The sequence below is a fragment of the Schistocerca cancellata genome, chromosome 2 (genome assembly GCF_023864275.1).
Source record: "Schistocerca cancellata isolate TAMUIC-IGC-003103 chromosome 2, iqSchCanc2.1, whole genome shotgun sequence".
Taxonomy (NCBI): domain Eukaryota; kingdom Metazoa; phylum Arthropoda; class Insecta; order Orthoptera; family Acrididae; genus Schistocerca; species Schistocerca cancellata.
Genome location: NC_064627.1, coordinates 426,399,915 through 426,422,144, shown reverse-complemented (window position 1 = coordinate 426,422,144; position 22,230 = coordinate 426,399,915). Strand labels below are relative to the sequence as shown.

The 22,230-nt window shown below is 39.7% G+C and overlaps 1 protein-coding gene across 3 annotated transcripts in view; it reads left to right on the top strand.

The window, feature by feature from the left end:
* The window catches only part of LOC126161890 (vitamin K-dependent gamma-carboxylase), an 80,844-nt gene extending 58,838 nt beyond the window's left edge, over window positions 1–22,006 (top strand). For all 3 annotated transcript variants that reach the window (XM_049918030.1, XM_049918031.1, XM_049918032.1), the window contains exons 8-10: window positions 11,165–11,296; window positions 11,383–11,755; window positions 18,544–22,006. In XM_049918030.1, the coding sequence (XP_049773987.1) occupies window positions 11,165–11,296; window positions 11,383–11,755; window positions 18,544–18,950 (912 nt within the window). In that variant the 3' untranslated portion in view covers window positions 18,951–22,006. The remainder of the gene's footprint in view (window positions 1–11,164; window positions 11,297–11,382; window positions 11,756–18,543) is intronic.
* Window positions 22,007–22,230: the final 224 nt, after the last annotated feature.

The window sequence follows — 22,230 nt, the reverse complement described above, 5'->3', positions numbered from 1 at the left end:
TTTTTTTTAAGCGGCGGTAGCATGCACAAAAGCAAGCCATGCCGCGAGCGGCGACAGGCAGCAAACACAGAATGCAACAAACAATGCATGACAGTATAGTAATACATTTTTAGCTTAGAGTGACGTAAACACCTATAACAAAGAGAACGGCACTTATCATATCAAAGAAAAATAAGCAATCAATTCAAACCAGATGAAGCACGTGAAAAAGGAAGGGTACCCATATAAATACGGAGGGAGTGCCTGACGCATAGCAATGGCTACCTGGCATAGCTTAACTGCTAAGCTTACGACTCGAACCAAACTACTGTAGCTGTATCGTCATTCATTCGACCTAAATTGTGTCTCATATTACAATGGATCAACATTGTTTCGATTTGGAGGTGTGGCCTAAAACTTTTCTCTTCCCTTGAATTTCGAGTCTCATATATCAGGTGCGGCTTAGATTTGGGAAAAATTTTTTTTCCTTGATTTTGAGTCTCATTTTTCAGGTGCGGCTTAGATTCGAGTGCGGCTTAGATTCGAGTAAATACGGTAATGGTTTTCCATTGTTTTCTAAATTATTCATGTTAGTATTTTGCAACCATGATTTATTAAACTAATAGTTCCATATTGTTCACACCTGCCAGCTCCTGCTTTCTTTGGAACTGGAATTATTACATTCTTCTTGAAGTTGAAGGGCATTTCACCTGTCTCATACATCTTGGATACCAGTGGAATAGTTTTGCTATAGCTGGCTCTCCCAAGGATATCAGTGGTTCTGAGGGAATATCATCTACTCCAGGGGCCTTGTCTCAACTTAGGTCTTTCAGTGCACTGTGAAATTCTTCATGTAGTATCATTTCTGCTATCTCACCTTCATCTACATCCCCTTCTCTTTCTATAATATTGCCTTCAAGTACATTTTGCTTGTATAGCCCTTCTATATACTCCTTCCACTTTTCAGCTTTCCCTTCTTTGCCTAGCGCTGGCTTCCCAGATGAGCTCTTGATATTCATACAGCTGCTTTTCAATTCTCCATCATCTCTTTAATTTTCCTTTAGGTGGTATCTATCTGTCCCCCAGTTATTTTTGTTTTGATAATGAGATTTTCACTCTGCAGCGGAGTGTGCACTGATATGAAACTTCCTGGCAGATTAAAACTGTGCAAAGAAACTGGTACACCGGTCTAATATCATGCAGGGCCCCCATGAACACACTTAAGTGCCGCAACACAGCATGACATGGATTTGACTAATGTCTGAAGTAATATTGGAGGGAATTGACACTAGGAATCCTGCAGGGCTGTCCATAAATCCATAAGAGTACGATTGGGTGGCGATCTCTTCAGAACAGCATGTTGCAAGGCATCTAGGATATGCTCAATAATGTTCAATTCTGGGAAGTTTGGTGGTCAGCGGAAGTGTTTAAACTCATAAGAGTGTTCGTGGAGCCACTCTGTGGCAATTCTGGACATGTGGAGGCCGCATTGTCCTGCTGGAATTGCCCAAGCCTGTCGGAATGCACAATGAACATGAATGGATGCAGGTGATCAGACAGGATGCTTATGTACATGGCTCCTGTCAGAGTCGTATCTAGACTTATCAGGGGTCCCATATCACTCCAACAGCACAGGCCCCATACCTTTACAGAGCCTCCACCAGCTTGAACAGTCCCCTGCTCACATGAAGGATCCATGGATTCATGAGGCTGTCTCCATACCTATACACGTCCATCCACTTGATACAATTTGAAATGAGACTCGTCTGACCAGGCAACATGTTTCCAGTAATCAACAGTCCATTGTAGATGTTGACAGGCCCAGGCGAGGCATAAAGCTTTGTGTTGTGCAGTCATCAAGGGTACACAAGTGGACCTTCAGGATCAAAAGCCCATATCGATAATGTTTCATTGAATGGTTCGCATGCTGACACTTATTGATAGCTCAGCATCGAAATCTGTAGCCATTTGCGGAAGGGTTGCCCTTCTGTCACGTTGAAGAATTCTTTTCAGTTATCGTTGGTCCTGTTCTTGCAGGATCTTTTTCTGGCCACAGTGATGTCAGGGATTTGATTTTTACTGACCATTTTGTGCACTTTTGCAATTATTTCTGGAGTAGTGACACATCTTGGCCGACCACTGCACAAGTCATCATCTAAGCTCTTCCGATCAAATTTAAATTCATTTGTCCACTTGGCAAATGAATATGAAGGAATAGAGTCCCCCAATGTATTCTGGAAATCGGCATGATGAATGTCCTTTGCTTTCATACCTTTCTTTATGAAATACTTAATCACTGCTCAAATCTCGATTTTTTCCATCTTTGCAAATCACTACATGGGAACAACAACAGAGCCACATCACCACTACAGCTCTCTTCCAAGAGCACTGATGTGGCAACAGCCCAATGAGTATGATGTGAACAACTCATTGTGGTAGTGCTCACCTCTCATGGTGATTCCAAGAACTTTTCAAACCTTCCTTGTACTAAACATTCTGAAAGATAAATCTCAGGGAAGTGACAGGGACAAGGAAAAGTATATAAATATGAGAAACTCTACAGATCCCAAATCATAATTGTGTAGTGCAGTGCAATGGATAAGTGTATTTTAAATTTTAAACATAAATGTAAAGCAGCTTAGAATGTTATTAAAAGGGAAATTAATAATTTCAATAAAGAAAACAGTATCCCTATTAACTGTTTTGTAAATAGTGCCAGCAGCACCACCCCACTCTGTGATTCTACCTTAGATACAAAAGCCCTACTCACTCTTGCAAGACAGGTAGGAAGTTAAGAATTTACTTAGACCCTAAGCACTTTAAATAACACTTACAAATGGATAAACAAACCAAAAATATCCCAAAACAGAATACCATTTTTCCATCATAAAGTGTATAGCAAAGGAAATCAAAATACCACTCCTCTCATTGTCAAACAGAATACTAGATAAAGGAAATTTTCGAAATTGTCTTAAGCTCACAGTTGTGTTTCCTATGTATGAAAAAAGGTGATAAAAAAACTCCCAAATGACTATAGACCCATTTGAATGGTACCACTCATATCAAACGTATAGCAAATGGCATGTATATACATATTAATAACTGTTCCATAAAATTTTGGGCGAACTGCCACATGTCAGTAACTTGCTGCCACAATATTTTGGTACAGAGTCTTCTTGGCCATCTTCAGGTGTATACTGGCAACAATACACTGACCTCCACTATCATAAACTCTGCTAGAGCCTTTGTGGTGTCCCCAGTTGTTCATGAACATGTGTAGCTTGAATGCTTGCACTTTCACTGGAAGTCTATGCACTGTGATGAAAATTCACCTCATCAATGACAGAATTCCATGCTGAATCCACCTACAAACCACCACAGCCATCAACTGGTTTCAACCCAGCACATGGAAGAAACTCATGGGAAAGAGATAGATAGATAGATAGATAGATAGAGAGAGAGAGAGAGAGATGTTCACTTTGTGTTCTGCCCAGGACACATTTTTGGATATTCATCATTTCTGTTGTTCGCATTTTTCCCATTTGGCTTTTTGTATAACTCAGCTGATCTAGGCTAAGTTCAAGTGATTAAGACTTTTAAACTTTTTTGAATGAACAAAAATGGTTTCTTAATTTTTATAGTGTCACAGAAACATCTCATGCCTATGTGATCAATTATCAAAAGTATTTTAGGACTAATACATAAAAGTGCATAATTCTTATTCACTATGGACATATTGCAATAGTGCAACTGTTGAAACTGAAAGCATTTTATAATGATTTAGCTGCATCCAGATGCTTTTATAGGCATTTATTTGTCCATTATCACATTTCAAGATGTCTGAGAATCCCATCTTCAGATATTTATATTCATTTAAGTGTGAACAGCATTGTTTCTTTACTAACGGTGTTGCAGGATTTTGCAGTGGAAGTTTTTAAGACAACTATTGTAAAAAATTGTAAGTAAAGAAACAGTGCCTCTGACATTTAAATAAATGTAAATATATCTAAAGGAGGGAGTGAATGTAAAATAAATGTACTCTCAAAAATACATGCTTTGAGGTATAATTTGTTGATGTGGCAGGTGGGGAAACGGCTGCCATTTATATCGGAGCATTACCACGTAAACTATAATGTCACGGGTGATGTTGGTACAAGCTAGGTAGACAGTCAATCAACCATTGGAACCTGAGTGAACTTAATACGACTAAACCACACCACATGAAATCTCCCTCGAACAATGTTAATGTTAACTTTATTGATTACAGCCACAGGAGTTCTGAGCTTGCAATTGAAAATAACATAACGTGCAGGGAATAAAACATCAGAGTTAACTATGCACAATCTCATTCCAGCATGGAGGATACAAAAAGAATAGAAAGCATAATCAAAGAATAACTAAACATAAACACACACACACACACACACACACACACACACACACACACACACAAAACACATTGCCTCTGGTGGGTGGCACGAAATGTTTGATGGCGCTATTGTTTCTAAACACACGCACATGACACACGTGATACAACACTGTGTAACAGCGCAATGTTGCCACATCAGCCTCCATGGTGGAAGTGGAGCATTATTCTGAATAGCGGGCTGGAAAGTAGACACAGGAACCAGATCTTGAAGTATGTGTTGGTAGGTCCACTGCTGTTGTAATCTGCACTGGCAGCTGTGAAGGTAGTGATGAGGCAGCTGTTGGGTGAGGCCATAGTCCTGGAAACTTTGGTATTGTTGCTTTGTGGAGGTTGAAAGCCGGTTTACCATCGCCTACAGAAACGGTGGTCGCCTTTCCACTAATTGAAATGTAATTTGTTTTGTCTCCCCTTGCAACTGCATGGTGAGATCCTAAGTATGGTGGCTGCAATGACGGTTTGATGCCTTCTGCGTGTAACATGACATGTGAATAGGTTTTCAAGTCTTGATGCACACAGGTGGTTGCTGTATCATGTCTGTGAGGCTGGTGTCTGTGGATTTGGGCCACATGCTCTTGCAGTTGGTGTAGGGATTCTGGCTGATCATCCCTTGGTTGTGGCAGAGCGTTTGTTTCCATGAATTATCCTGGAAACTTCAACATGTCACTGTACTCAGTTCTGCCACAGAAGCATCTCGATCTGGTTTGAAAGTGTTTCTGAGGTTAAGTAGTAACATGAGAAGGACCTTGGTCCACTCAGTGTTGTGGCACATTAGTGCTGCCTTAGGTGAGCGATGCCATCTCTTAACCATCCTGTTACTGGCTGGGTGGTAGCTCATCATTTTGTGGTGAATTGGGCCACAAGACTTCTCGTCGTTTTATGGTGAGTTGGGCCACAAAACTTTTGAGTTGTCTGAACTGGTTGTATTCAAATTGTTATCCTCTGTCTGTCGTGACATATAATGGGTGGCCAAAGTGTGACACTCAATACAACATGAATGCAAAAGCCACAGTGTCCACTGGTGCAGCTACTGGCCAGTGGGTGTAAAGATCTATCATTTTAAGTATGTTGGCTGTCGGACAATGGCAACGGATCAGTGATGTCGATGTGGACATGACTGAAAAGGGCTGTTGTGACCAGAAAGTTCCCTATTGGTTACTGGCATGTGGCGGTGTCTTGCTACATTGGCATTTAAGGCAACACCTCCCCCATTCATGGAGGTCATTCTGCATACCCAGCCGCAAGTAGAGATTTGTCGCTAGACATTTTGTCAATCAAATACCAGATTGGCACAAGTTCTGTAGCATATTGAAGACATCCCTTCTGAAGGAAATTGATAGGAATGGCCATGGTTTTGACATGGTCATGTCACAGTACATCTTGACATCACTCCCTGGAATGGATAAATTGCGGATCTAATGCTAATATTTCTGCTGATAAAAGTCCTTGTTGTTCTTGACCTGATTGTTGAGCAACGGCAAGTGTGGCATAACTGATTGTGCTAGAAATTCTTCTGACCCAAGACGAACAACTGGCCACCATGTTATCAATGTTGAAAATGTGCCAGATGTCTGTGCTGAATTGTGAGACGTGTTGCCAAGGTGAACAGTTTGTATGGTTTTGGCAAAAGCCATAAGTTAGCAACATGTGATCGGTGTACGTAATAAAGCTTCTAGTTTCCAGGTGAGGGCTGAGGAATTTAATGGACTCATAAATGGCCAGAATTTCTCTGTCATAGGCACTCCACAGCTTTTCTGAGGGCGAGAGTTTGCGCAAGAAAAACGTGAGTGGTTGCCGTGTGTCACTACATCATTGTTGCGATGTTGCACTGATCACCCTCTGGCTAGCGTCAACCAATTGTGCCAAAGGTGCTGTGGGCTCAGAGTGTGCCAGTAGTGCGGCATCTGTGATGCTCTTTCTGGTTGCTTCAAACGCCACACAAATGCTATCAGTCCACATTATAGGTGAGTTATCCTTGTTCTTGGGGCTGGAGAGTACTGCAATTAATGGTTCCTGTAACTCAGTAGAGTGTGGCAAGTGACAACAATAAAAATTTAACATACTAAGGAGTTGATGCAACTCCTTGGCCATAATTGGGGTGAAATCTGTAAGATGGCTTCCACCTTCTCTGGCAGTGGTAGCAATCCTACTGCTGTTATCCTATACCGTAGGAAATCCACTTGGGGCTCCCGAAGACACATTTGACGGTGTTCAGGATGATGCTGTAGTGTTCCAACCACTTAAACAATTCCATTAAATGCTACCAATGTTGCTCTGCCAATGACAAAGAAACTAAAATTTCGTCCAGGTAAGCGAAAGCAGAAGTTGGGTCCTGTAGTACTGAGTCAGTGAAGCGTTGCCGTGTTCCTGAGCCCAAAGTCATAAACAGACCTAAAGGAGTGATGATCAGTGTCTTGGAAATGTCTCGTTCAGCTACAGGGATATGTATATATGCTTTTGCACAGTCCAGGATGCAAAAAATAACTGCACCACTCAGCGCATAGTTATAGTCATGTAACAATGACACTGGGTATCTGTCCAGCATAGTTCTGGCATTCAGGGCTCTGTAGTCACCACAAGGCCACCATGCACCACAGTTTTTCAGGACCAAATGTAATGATGAGGACCAGGGGCTGTTGGAAGGCCACATTACACCTTCACAAATCATACTGTCTAACTCTGCTTTCGCAGTTTTAAGACGATCTGGAGCCAAACGTCATGATCTACAGGATGTGGGGGACCGTTGATCGGCTGTGTTAGTGTACAGTGTCATGCCCTACCTTCTTAGGCACTCGGGTGTCACGTGGTGAGCCAGAAATGCATTCAGCAGCTCCACATATTCGCCATCCTAACCACCTGCATTACTTTGGCAGTATGGATGGATGCATTCCACCGAAAACCAGATGCTGTTGAGCCTGTGTTGTTGTCAACTAGGCATGAGTACTTCATGTCCAGCAGTAATTATAATGGGTAAGGAAGTCTTCCCTGATGATAGGTTCAGCGGCATCCGTAATGGTAAAATCCTGTGCAAAGGCTCATCATAAAACCAGGTCTTGTTCCAAGCACAGAGTGCTGTACATTGTTATGACTGAATTGCTTACAGTGGTCAGACAGAATAACGTGAGTGGCCACTTCCTGTGCAACATAGCGCATGGGTAAATAGACAAATAAGATCCAGTGTCTATTAAATTTTTCCAGCTGGACCGCCAATCGCTAACAAACAGGCATGGAACTCTTATCGGCAATCAGAGGAGGCGCCAACGTCCTGCTGCCTTTTGGGTAAATACAAAGGGTTGTGCATGTGCACACTTGCTCCCTGAATTTCTCGTGACAGCAGCAGATACCGTGCTGCCCAGGTTCAGTTGTGGAAGAGGTCATTGATGAACCTGCTGCACAAGCACCAGCACTATTGATTCCAGCTTCTGTCACTGCTCAGATTGCATTGAGATAGCAGTTCACCAATCTGCTGTATCAGTAGACATACCTTGGCCACCAAGGCCTCATAATCTGCTTGTGAAACACTTGGCATCATGCATGGAAACCAGAGTCAGCATTAATTGTTATAAGCTCATGAAGGATGGAAAGAAAAGGTAGCAGAAAATGCAAAGGGCGATAGGAATTCTTTGGAACTTCAGGATAGAGAGACTCTGATATGACTGAAGTGTGGGGTATAGGAGAGTCAGTTAATTCCTTTATCTCTGTTCAGATTAATTTGTGCTCATGTCCTTCACACAATAACATTGCAGAAAATTCTTTCCACTGTGTAATCTATTGTCTGTTGACACATTTTCTCTTCCCAGATTTCTTTCTCTTATCTAATGAGAAAATATGACAGTATTCATGTAGGTTGAAGTTATTTTTTACTTTTTTTTAACAATTTATTTCTGATTTTCATATTTAATTCAGAAATATTTTATTCATTATACACAGTACACTGACATTAAATCTATGAGTCATTAATAAAGAAAACGTTTTGACAGCTTCAGGGGAAATGAGCAAAAGCAAACATTCACAAAAGAAAAGCAACTTGGTAGGTCAGATGGGGTCCCTGTCATTCTGGTGTCTGACTGAACTACCCTCCTTTTCAAACTTCTCACACCTATTCCTCTTTCCTCCCTGATGAAAGAACTGACAGTTCCAAAAGCAAGATATAGATTTTCTCTACTTAAATGTTTCTATCAGTAGTACTGGAATTTTGCATTTGAAGGTAACTACTATTTTTTATTATTATTGTTATGGTTTTCTTACATGTACAGAAATAATAGTGGGTTCATGAAGATCCTGTCAGGACTGATGTGTCAGTTAATGACTTATTGGCTTGAAAAATACCATATTCAGTTATTAATACTCATTGTTCCCTAGAAGATGTAATTGAACAGTAAAAGATATTGCCAAGGGTGTGATTCAACTCTTGAAAAGATATAGGATGACAATATTCTACTGGAAAAACTAAAGAAGACTCCCCTTCTACTTTAGTTCATTTATGCCTTTTTTTTGGGAAGCAAATAAGATTTCACAATGAAATAACTTTTAGGATTGCTCAACTGAACCCATGCTGCAATGAATCCAAGATGTAGTAACCCTTGCTTTAGCAGTAAATGATTTAAGACTGCGGGAAGTCATTTTCTTACTTTCAATGCTATATACAATTTTTGTACATAGCTGGAATTAAATTTTTCTATAAACGTTTTAGTATGCATCATTAATGATACTACCAAACAAAAGCGCTGGCAGGTCGATAGACACACAAACAAACACAAACATACACACAAAATTCAAGCTTTCGCAACAAACGGTTGCTTCATCAGGAAAGAGGGAAGGAGAGGGAAAGATGAAAGGATGTGGGTTTTAAGGGAGAGGGTAAGGAGTCATTCCAATCCCGGGAGCGGAAAGACTTACTTTAGGGGGAAAAAAGGACAGGTATACACTCGCACACACGGATTGGAATGACTCCTTACCCTCTCCCTTAAAACCCACATCCTTTCGTCTTTCCCTCTCCTTCCCTCTTTCCTGACGAAGCAACCGTTTGTTGCGAAAGCTTGAATTTTGTGTGTATGTTTGTGTTTGTTTGTGTGTCTATCGACCTGCCAGCGCTTTTGTTTGGTAAGTCTCATCATCTTTCTTTTTAGATATATTTTTTCCACATGGAATGTTTCCCTCTATTATAATAATGATACTACTTAATAGATAAAACTAACAGTCTATGGCTGACATGATGTAATTACGTAAGATTACTTGACATTCAACTCTACTGCTGCTTTATTTTCTGGCATTTCCTCAGATTTTATTATTCCTCAGATTTTAGTATTTTTAGTGAAAATATTGTTGAGAATTGTCAGTCTGCCAACATATCTCTTATTACGAGGGTTGCCCAGTAAATAATGCCCCATATTTTTTTCTCCAGAAGTATTTATTCCACAACAATCAAATTTACATATGTGAAAGACTGATGTTTTGTCTACTTGCTTTATTTTTCCACATAATCTCCTTCAAGTTCGACGGCCTTTTTCCAGCGAGACACAAGAGCGTGTATTCCCTGCCGGTAAAAATCTGTACTCTGCCTACGGAGCCAGGTTGTCACTTCGTGAATCACTTCTTCGTCATCGACAAAACGTCTTCCACGAATGAAATTCTTCATTGGCCCAAACAAGTGAAAGTCTGAAGGAGCCAAATCGGGGCTGTAGGGTGGATGGGGTAACACTATCCAACCCAGTTTCGCGATGTGTTCACAAGTCCTCAAACTTGTGTGAGGACGAGCGTTATCATGCTGAATCAAAACATCCTGTGGGTTAACATGACGCCCAAGGCGCCGGAAGCGCTGCTTAAGTTTGTCTAATGTTTTGACATAAGCCTCTGAATTCATGTTACTGCCTTTTGGCATCACATCAATGAGAATTACGCCCTCGCAATCCCAAAACACAGTCATCATGACTTTTCCGGCTGAAGGAACTGTTTTGAATTTTTTCTTCTGTGGAGAATAAGCATGACGCCATTCCATCGATTGTCTTTTTGTTTCGGGCTCAAAATGATGCACCCAAGTTTCATCACCTGTCACAATCCGTGACAAAAAGGCCTCCCCGTCAACGTGAAAGCGTCGCAACAAATCGAAAGAAATGTCTTTTCTTTGGGATTTGTGATCGACAGTAAGACACCGAGGAACCCATCTTGCACACACTTTTGAGTATCCAAGCTGATTGGTAATCACATCCACACTTCCTTTGCTTACTGACAACTCCAGTGCCAATTGTCGAGTCGTAATGCGTCGATCCCGTCGAATGAGAACATCAGCCCGCTGCAACATGTCAGGCGTGACAGCCGTGGGAGGCCTTCCCGACCGCAGCAAATCTCGGAGCTCCGCAGCACCGCCCTCTGATGCTTTCACCCTCTGTGCCCAGCGACCAACAGTACTCCTATCGACTGCAGATGTTCCGTAGACTTTGCACAAGCGTTTATGAATATTGCCCACGGTTTCTTCCTCTGCTACGAGAAATTCAATCACTGCACGTTGTTTATGACGGATGTCACCTGCAGACGCCATTTTAGAACATTCCTACACCACCGCTCTCTGTCGGAGGAAATTGAAACTTTGCGTACACACGCGGGAAACTTCAAATAACTCGCACCTAAAGTGTCACATTTCTAATATTTTTTATTTCGGAGAAAAAAAATATGGGGCATTATTTACTGGGCAACCCTCGTACAAATACTGTGCTTTAAGATTAGTTCTTTTGTGAAGACCAAGCACCTTACTGTTTTTAGGGGTACAATAACTGGACAAATGGACTGTATGGTTATTCATGGGACATGATGGTTCATTCATGGGACACTATCATGATAGCTCTCAGAATAGTGGACAATACATCAGGAAAAGAGCATTTCTTAGACCCTGAGGTACAGTTCATAAGCTTTGTTCTTTATCGTAATAACACTGGAGTTATGCTTTATTCTTTGTTGCATTGAATATCAAATTGTTGCAGGCTTGGGTTCAGACCGACCGCTGGGCTAAACATGCTGATATGGTGGTACAGTATGCTCACTGTCTTAAACGGAATATTCTGAGCTACAAAAACAGTCATGTTCCAGGCACTGAGATTGACAAGTATATAACAGGAGACAACATATCAATATATGTGGATGTGTGGTGCTCTCTAAATGGCCGCTTCCAGCAACGCATGTTTGATCCCAACGTAGACATACTGAGAGTGGAATGGTCTCCATTTGAGAAACCATCATGGTTAATGCCTCTCCTAACTGAATTCAGCTCATGGAGGCAAAGAATAATGGAAATGGAAAAAGAAGTGTATTCATGGTCTGATTATAGTGATGCATTGTTTGTTGCAGATTTCCCAGGTAAAGAAAAATTTAGTTGAATTGAATTTAAGAAAGATCATACTGTTTGAGGGAAATAACTGTGTGCCACTTTTGTAATGGGGATGGTGTTGTTGTTGTTGTGGTCTTCAGTCCTGAGACTGGTTTGATGCAGCTCTCCATGCTACTCTATCCTGCGCAAGCTTCTTCATCTCCCAGTACTTACTGCAACCTACGTCCTTCTGAATCTGCTTAGTGTATTCATCTCTTGGTCTCCCTCTATGATTTTTACCCTCCACACTGCCCTCCAATGCTAAATTTGTGATCCCTTGATGCCTTAGCACATGTCCTACCAAGCGGTCCCTTCTTCTTGTCAAGTTGTGCCACAAACTCCTCTTCTCCCCAATTCTATTCAATACCTCCTCATTAGTTATGTGATCTACCCATCTAATCTTCAGCATTCTTCTGCAGCACCACATTTCGAAAGCTTCTATTCTCTTCTTGTCTAAACTATTTATCGTCCATGTTTTTTACTGCTTGCTCAATATACAGATTGAATAACATCGGGGAGAGGCTACAACCCTGTCTCACTCCCTTCCGAACCGCTGCTTCCCTTTCATGTCCCTCGACTCTTATAACTGCCATCTGGTTTCTGTACAAATTGTAAATAGCCTTTTGCTCGCTGTATTTTACCCCTGCCACCTTTAGAATTTGAAAGAGAGTATTCCAGTCAACATTGTCAAAAGCTTTCGCTAAGTCTACAAATGCTAGAAATGTAGATTTGCCTTTCCTTAATCTTTCTTCTAAGGTAAGTCGTAAGGTCAGTATTGCCTCACGTGTTCCAATATTTCTACGGAATCCATCTTCCCCAAGGTTGGCTTCTACTAGTTTTTCCATTCGTCTGTAAAGAATTCGCGTTAGTATTTTGCAGCTGTGGCTTATTAAACTGATTGTTCGGTAATTTTCACATCTGTCAACACCTGCTTTCTTTGGGATTGGAATTATTATATTCTTCTTGAAGTCTGAGGGTATTTCGCCTGTCTCATACATCTTGCTCACCAGATGGTAGAGATGGTAGAGGACTGGCTCTCCCAAGGCCGTCAGTAGTTCTAATGGAATGCTGTCTACTCCCGAGTCCTTGTTTTGGCTCAGGTCTTTCAGTGCTCTGTCAAACTCTTCACGCAGTATCGTATCTCCCATTTCGTCTTCATCTACATTCTCTTCCATTTCCAGAATATTGTCCTCAAGTACATCGCCCTTGTATAGACCCTCTATATACTCCTTCCACCTTTCTGCTTTCCCTCTTTGCTTAGAACTGGGTTTCCATCTGAGCTCTTGATATTCATACAAGTGGTTCTCTTTTCTCCAAAGGTTTCTTTAATTTTCCTGTAGGCAGTATCTATCTTACCCCTAGTGAGATAAGCCTTTACATCCTTACATTTGTCCTCCAGCCATCCCTGCTTAGCCATTTTGCACTTCCTGTCGATCTCATTTTTGATACATCTGTATTCCTTTTTGCCTGCTTCATTTACTGTATTTTTATATTTTCTCCTTTCATCAATTAAATTCAATATTTCTTCTGTTATGCAAGGATTTCTACTAACCCTCATCTTTTTACCAACTTGATCCTCTGCTGCCTTCACTACTTCATCCCTCAGAGCTACCCATTCTTCTTCTACTATATTTCTTTCCCCCATTTGTGACAATTGTTCCCTTATGCTCTCCCTGAAACTCTGTACAACCTCTGGTTTAATCAGTTTGTCCAGATCCCATCTCCTTAAATTCCCACCTTTTTGCAGTTTCTTCAGTTTTAATCTACAGCTCATAACCAATAGATTGTGGTCAGAGTCCACATCTGCCCCTGGAAATGTCTTACAATTTAATACCTGGTTCCTAAATCTCTGTCTTACCATTATATAATCTATCTGATACCTTCTAGTATTTCCAGGATTCTTCCATGTGTACAACCTTCTTTTATGATTCTTGAACCAAGTGTTAGCTGTGATTAAGTTATGCTGTGTGGAAAATTCTACCAGATGGCTTCCTCTTTCATTTCTTTCCCCCAATCCATATTCATCTACTATGTTTCCTTCTCTCCCTTTTCCTACTCTAGAATTCCAGTCACCCATGACTATTAAATTTTCGTCTCCCTTCACTACCAGAAAAATTTCTTTTATCTCATCATACATTTCATCAATTTCTTCATCATCTGCAGAGCTAGTTGGCATATAAACTTGTACTATTGTAGTAGGTGTGGGCTTCGTGTCTATCTTGGCCACAATAATGCGTTCACTATGCTGTTTGTAGTAGCTTACCCGCACTCCTATTTTCCTATTCATTATTAAAGCTACTCCTGCATTACCCCTATTTGATTTTGTATTTATAACCCTGTATTCACCTGACCATAAGTCTTGTTCCTCCTGCCACCGAACTTCACTAATTCCCACTATATCTAACTTTAACGTATCCATTTCCCTTTTTAAGCTTTCTAACCTACCTGCCCGATTAAGGGATCTGACATTCCACGCTCCGATCCGCAGAACGCCAGTTTTCTTTCTCCTGATAACGACGTCCTCTTGAGTAGTCCCTGCCCAGAGATCCGAATGGGGGACTATTTTACCTCCGGAATACATTACCCAAGAGGATGCCATCATCATTTAACCATACAGTAAAGCTGCATGGGGATGGTATTATTAATAATTGGAATGTATTTGTATTCTGACCAGAATTTCCAACTGTTATACAATCAAATTAAACATTTAAAAAAATTCTGCTTAACAAATCAGATACAGGCTCACAAACAAAAAATGACAAACACTAGCTTTCAGAAAAAGATTTCCTTCACCTGCTAAAAGAAATGAAAGAACTGAAGGAACGACATGAATCAGGTTTTGATTAGGAATGTTGTGTAGGAACCTGAATGAATGGAGACAACAAAATATAGGTCAGAGGGGAATTGGTAATGAAATGCTAGCAATAGATGAGATTTGTTGAAAGATAAGCAAAACAATATCATGTTAAAGAATATAAAGACACACAAGCACAAGCCACTTACAAAACAATACCATATAGTAGGCAGTTATGACTATCAGATTCACATTTCCCAAAACAATTCCATTGTTGTCATACATTCATCTCTATCTTGTCATAAAAGAACAAACATAGAGTTTCATTGAAATGATTAACCCTTTAGACCTGAATTTTTTCTGGAGGAAGGAACATTTTTCCTTACGTGATAATGCTCTTAGGTGATTTACAATGATTTTAGATGCAAGATTTATGCAAAAATATGTACCCATTTTCAAAACATACTTTGTTCACTTGGCTTCATTTGAAGGACTAAAATAACTAATTACAAAATATTCTGTATTGTAATAAACAGTAAAATGATCATTGAGTATTTACCATGCAAAATAACAATATTCAATTACACCTTGGAATATAGTGAAGCAACCACATCTGTGTATTCTGGTTGTCATGAGCTGCTGTGCATTGCTACAGTGACTTGCTGATACTCAGGTTTCAGTTGGGAAAAATAATTCTTTTGCAGGTAAGACACAGTAAATGTTAATGTACACAACTGTAGCCAGAGGGTCTGAAAGGGTTAAAACACAGTGAAACAGAACTGTATCCACAGCTGACAAAGTGGACATCATTTCTGCTGCAGTACTCTAATGTCAAAGCCTCAATGATCACATTATTAAGATTTTCACATGGGCTGTTCCATCCTGCTGTGTTCTAATTGGTCCGTTGACACTCAACATATGAATACTTTCAGAAGGAGAGAACATTGACAACACAATAACTTCTCTTTTGGTAAATATGGTTGCACATGAATGCAGAGTTTAAAGACAAATGACCTTGGTAGAAAGGGAAGGTGGGGGAGGGGGGATAAAACAAATACCTCTATATTTTAAAATCAATATTATTCAGTGTTATCTGTGATACTTCTCTTGTGAGATGAAATTTCAGTGCAAGTGTGAATGAAAACCCCATCATTTTCCCATTGTTTTTGTGGATATTTAGTTGCGTCCTTGGAGATTTTCTTGTCCTCCGTACATCTAATTCAAATAACATGAAATCCAGGACGAAATACTGATGATATTACGATAAGGATGGATTGCTACTCACCATATGGTGGAGGTATTGAGTCGCAGACAGGCGCAACAGAAAGACTGCTAAACAAGTAAGCTTTTGGCCAAAAGTTCTTCTTCTACAGTAGACAACTCACACACATATTCAAGCAAACACAGCTCACACAAACACGACCATTGTCTCAAGCTTTTGGCCAAAATATCTTATGCAGTAGACAATGTGCTCACACATTCGTGCAAACACAACTCACACACACATGACCAGTCTGTAGCTGCTGAGGCGAGTTTGTGAGCTACTATGCATGATGAGGGAAGTAGTCTGCATGGTGGTGTTAAGGAGTAGGCTGGGGCGGGGAGTGCTGCTTGTGGGAGCATACGAGGACGATGTGGGGATAGGGTAGGTCAGCTACATGCAGTAGGGGGGTTAGATGGAGAGCAGAGGGGGGGATGGGGGAGGGGGAGCAGAAAAGGAGAGAAGTGAAAAGACAATGGGTGTGTAGGTGGAATAGGAGGATGTGTAGTGCTGGAATGGGAACTGGGAAGGGGATGAAGGACAGTGACTAACAAAGGTTGAGGCCAGGGGGTTACAGGAATGTAGGATATATTGGAGGGATAGTTCCCACCTGTACAATTCCGAAAAGCTGGTGTTGGTAGGAAAGATCCAGATGCCACAGGCTGTGAAGCAGTCATTGAAGTGAAGAATGTTGTATTGGGCATCTTACTCAGCAACTTGGTAGTCCAGCTGTTTCTTGACCACAGGTTGTCAGGTGACAATTCATGTGGACAGACAGCTTGTTGGTTGTCATGCCCTGTAGAATGCAGCATAGTGGTTGCAACTTAGCTTGTAGATCACATGACTGCTTTTACAGGGAGCTCTGCCTTTCATGGGATAGGTGATGCTTGTGACTGAACTGGAGTAGCTGGTGGTGGGAGGATGTATGGGGCAGTCCTTGCATCTGTATCTGTTACAAGTATGTCCACTATATAGTGAGTAGCAATCTATCCTTTTATAATATTGTCATACATCTAATTCACATTTTTATGAACAAATTTGATATCATCTACAATGTTTATAGAGCAGCATTGTACAAGTAGAACATATTATTATTATTATTATTATTATTATTATTATATGTTTCCTAAGCTAGTATCAATATGTACAAGACTTCTGATGGCTGTTTCTGCAACAACACACACAATAACAGCGATGGCCATTGAAATTACAGTACCGAGTAAAGTTAATAAGAGTATAGCAAATAACGTAATTTTATTTTGGGTGCATAAACAGTATAGAAGGAAGAGTACATTGTTAAATTTGTAGGTGATTTAGGATTATATAGGATGCTAAATCTAGTACACAGAGATGCCACTTAAGCAGCAATGATGGCTCTAACACACCTGAGCAATGAATCAAAATGAGCTTGGGTTGATATATGATTATGTCATTCCATGCTGCTTCAGCTTGATACGAGAATTTATAAATCATAGTGGTGTGCAAATGGTTGAATGTTTTCCCTCAGATGTTTATGGTGGTCATCTGGTTAGAGTAGTCAACACCCTCTGTATCATAGTAGGTCAGGAGAGTGCAGGGATCTTGTGTTCTTGCATTATCTTGTTGAAAGACCTCAAAGATAGCCACTGGTCTTTATACATCAGAAATATTAATCCTGCATTCCGAATTAATGGAAAGGCAAACTGGAGATATTCATGTTGTGTACCCTTGGCACCCCAAACCATCGAACCAGGTGCTGGTCCTGATGACAAATGTGGCAATGTGCATTTTTGTCCAGAGCCGACACACACACACACACACACACACACACACACACACACACACACACACACACACACACACACCTATCATGATGATGTATGCAGAACTGGGATTTGTCTGAAAAGATGTCACAGAGCCAACCCTCTGTCTGGTGTGGCCACTGGGAACACTACTGTTGGCACACTTCTTTCTGCTGCCACATCAGTGGAAGCCGTGACAATGGTGCCCATGCTGACAGTCTGAGATGATCCATACATTGCTGCACTGTCCCTATAATGGTATCCTGACAGATGCAAGCAGTCAGAGAACAATAAACTACAATCTCATTAGGCCACAGTCCTGCTGCTGTTACAATCACATATGTGCTAGTAGATGTTTCTCCTTGCTACTCAAGGTATATCTTTATCTTCTCACAAACAGCCAACATTCAAATGTGATTTATAAATGAGAAAATGCTGCATAAACTTTCCTTTTGTACAGAATATGGAAGATGTTACTCCCACCTACTCTTAAGTGGTTGTGCTGAAATGCTGATTGTTTGGATATCCAAGCAAGTATTACCATCATGCCAGATTGACATTTGTTGCATGCCACTTTCATTATGTTTGGATTTTAATTTAATTTGATGAATGCATATTGTCCAGAATATGATGCTGTAAAGCCAAATGATGTGCAAACAACTGTGACACCAGTTATGTGGCTGATGGCAACTGTATAATATTCCCTACCATTTGTGTCACTTCTCTGTGAGCATTACTAACCAAGAAATACTAATTCCCAATGGTGATGATTTTTTCATCTTATATACCTGAGTTATGGGGACCTTTTGGTTCTGTTACGTAATGAAATGTTCAGTTATGCTATAGAAAGTGTTCTAGTGTTTTTGTCATTTGTCTTGAACTTATGTTCATGAAGCATGCTTTTATGGTGTAAGTACACAGCAGACTGTTTTATTTTTACAGGTCTTTACCTTGAAAATTTTATAGCAAAGGATTTATCAAATGTGACACTTACAATATTAGAGGGAGAAGTCTTTGTGAATGTCACCACGGAACGGAAAAACATCTCAACAAGCCACTTCCTAACTCGGGGGGAAGCAATTCGGATTCCAGTTGGTGTTTTCCATAAGGTGCTTGTGGTATCTTCTACACCTGCTTGCTACATGTACACTTATACGAATTACACAAAACAATTGCTTGAAGAAGCTGACCAATCAGAAAATGTAGAGATGCCAAACCCAAATAATGATTTCTTTTCAGACTTAAAATCCCAGATAAAAACTTTTTTGACAGCCTTAGGTATGATTTTTAATGCTATTCTGAGTTTACTGTTCTCTGTTCCAATGCCTAGACGTGTTAAAGTAGCATAAAATTTATTGTGGACAAGATACATCTTTCAGTTTTTCCTAATATGTGACTACATTATTTTGGAATTGACTTATTTACAGGAAACTAGAAAAGTGCCAGAAAATTATGATTCAGGTACTAATTAGAAATAATGATAACTTCAGATATAAGTAAGAAAAAGAAAAATCCTTTACCCATAGAAATTATCGGAGATTCCATGTTAGTCAATAACTGTAGTGTACGTCTCATACTCTGCAGAATTCTCTAGTTTTCGCATCAGAAAAAAGTATGCTCTGTGTTTGCTATTTTTCCTTCCCCAATTTTTGGTTCTATATTAATATAATTTCACACCTGTTTATCTTTTATGGTGTTTTCAGTTTGTTTCTGGTCATCATAGTTTATTTTCAATCTGAGCTCATAAACAAGGATGTGGTAAATGTTGTCTAGTTAGTATTGTAGGCATATGTGAGAAAATAAGTGGGAGATAGTGACATATAAATTACATATTTGATTTATCATTTCAGTGTCATCTGATGAAAATGGTAAGATCTGTAATGGAAGGGTGTAACAAAAATTAAGAAATGTAATTCTTATCCATCATACTGTAAAAATAGCAAGAAAATATCTGTGTTAATTCAGTATTGTAAGGTACAGCTCAGCTGGGCAGGTTGTGTGCCATGCCTAGATAGCTCAGTCATAAAGTGTGTTGCCCATGAAAGACAAGGTTCCAGGTCTGAATCCCCATCTAACATACAGTTTTAGTCAGCATATATATATCACACACAAGGTGTAATGGGTATAAGAGCAGATATTTCTATTGGTGATTGATATGGTGTTTTGAACATTACATCATTTTTTATGTCCCTTGTAGACCAATATTTATAGCTACTATAAGTCATTTGATTTTTTAGGTTTGTAAAACCTAAAAATTGGGTAGAAATTCCAAGTACCTGTGGCAAGAGCAAGCCATTATGCTTATTTTCCCCTTGGCAGAAGATCAGGTGCGGATGTGTGGATGCAAAATAGTTAGTCAATATGGACAGGAGTAGTCCATTTAGTGATGCAGTTACAATTGTGTAGAAAACATCAGGTCACCAAATTTGTGATGTGTTTTTGGGAAGACTGTTTGATGCAGGGGAAAAACAACCAATACAATGATGTGAGTACATATTAAAGTACCACATATACAATATCTGCACCTATAACCATTACACCCTGTATATAAATTTCACTCTGAAATTACCACATGCATGTGTATGTGTGTAAAAATACATGTAAAGGGTGACTGAAAACTGCATGTTGGTGATGATTTATTGAAACAAAGAATATTTGTAACTGGACAGAGTACCTTGACAGTGGCCTAGCCACCAAATATGCTTGGCCTAATAGTACTATGACCAAAGTCTAGATGTTTTCTACAGAAGTATGCTAACCTAGTCATTTATACACTGTAACTTGGAATCCAAACTGTGAGGAATTCCTGACAAACTACACTTGCAGAATAAGTGTGGCTACTGATGAAAGGCACACAAAAACTTCTTAGCATCAGAATTTCAACAAGAAACCTAATCTCTGTCCATGTGTTACATGAAAAATACTGTGTTGTTACAGTTCGGGACTGTTTGGTGCTAACATCACTTTGAAAATTCAATTGTTTATCTTTTGTTTGTAGTTTAATACAAAGCAAAGAATGTTGAAACTAAAGCTCATCTTCCAGCTGATTGTCATATTTTATATTTGAATTGCAAACAGTACAAAGGGAAACTTTAAAAATGTGCAATTAATGACAAGCAAGGAACATGTCAGGTGTTTTCACTTATGGATATTCCTTTAATTCTGGTAACAGAAGGCTGGCATACTCTAATAGCACTTTGTGTAAATCATTTAGTGTTTTGCTGTTATTGTTCAGAAAGTGGTTGACAATACCGCACAACATGGGAGTGCTGATTGGCATTCAAGAAGAATTTTGAATATGAGTCTGAGGACAAAAAATGTGTAAGATAGGTCTCACAATAAATGTGAAGTATGGCATATAAGATAGGCTTTCAAACCAAATTTCAAATGTGCTTAATTTAATATCACATCATGACACAAAGTATAATTTTATGGATTTACTATTGCCTTTGTATTAAATCTTAGGCATGCAGATGAAAAGAGGCACATCTTCAAATGTATGTACTGCTATTTTTCAGAGTCCACATTTGTATCATGTTGGAAGACTTTGAGTTATGAAGTTTTTTTTTTCTCTCCACCTCATCCCTGTGGGCTCTCACAAGCAGCATTTTACTGTCTCTCACCCCTACTCTACTATTCCTCCCCCTCCCCGCCCCAGCCTCCTCCTTGCCCCCACCACCCAGATTGCTTCCCCCATAACATGCTGCCACTCGCAATCTGGCCTTGGCAGCCAGAGACTGTGGTCGTGCATGTGTGTGAGTGAGTGTGTGTGGGTGTTGTGTGTTGTCTAATTCTGATGAGAGCCTTTTTGGCCAAAAGCTTATTTGTTTGACTGTCTTTTTTTTGTGCGCCTGTACAAATCGGCATCTCTGCTGTATGTTGAGTAGTAGTCGATCCTTTTCAAAATACCATCCTGTTTTTTTCCCTTTTGTGTGTCTGGCAGCCCTGTTCTGGTTGCTGTTTCCTCAGAAATGAACACATAAGCATTTCATTGTTTTTATTTTATATATTTCTAAGATATGCTATCAATTTGCATGTTCTGAATTTAAAATGTAAGCATGGTTAATGAAATTTCCACGTTGTTGCGCTCAAAAGATATTTTTGACTTACATTATTCAAAAACTGTGCATTAACCCTCTGTTACACAGTGTGAATATAATTTATTTTAGATCTCAGAGTCATCCAAACATTGATGTTTGTAAAGAAGTCAGGATTTTTTTAAATTTTATTTTGAAAGCTATTTAACTATGCATACATTTATATCTTTTTTCAGTTAAAAGAAACAAAGTTGATACACACTGTCATGCGGCTAACATATTGTATTCACAGTTAAATGTGAGTACCCCAATATTAAAAATCATGGTAACTTGATTCAAGTTAATATGGTATGTAATACACAGTTAAATTACCATCCAAAACCAATCAATAGAAATTTTAATGTGCATCTGAAATTGTGTAATATGTACTACACTGTGACCTCGTGCTGTTGCTATGTGTCACCATGGTAAATATTACTTTGCTTAATCTAAGTTTCATTTTAAGGATATGGAATCATATTGTCACATACATGTGTAGCAATTTTTACTTTCATAGCTGCATGTGGTTTTATTATGGACAAATGCCCATATC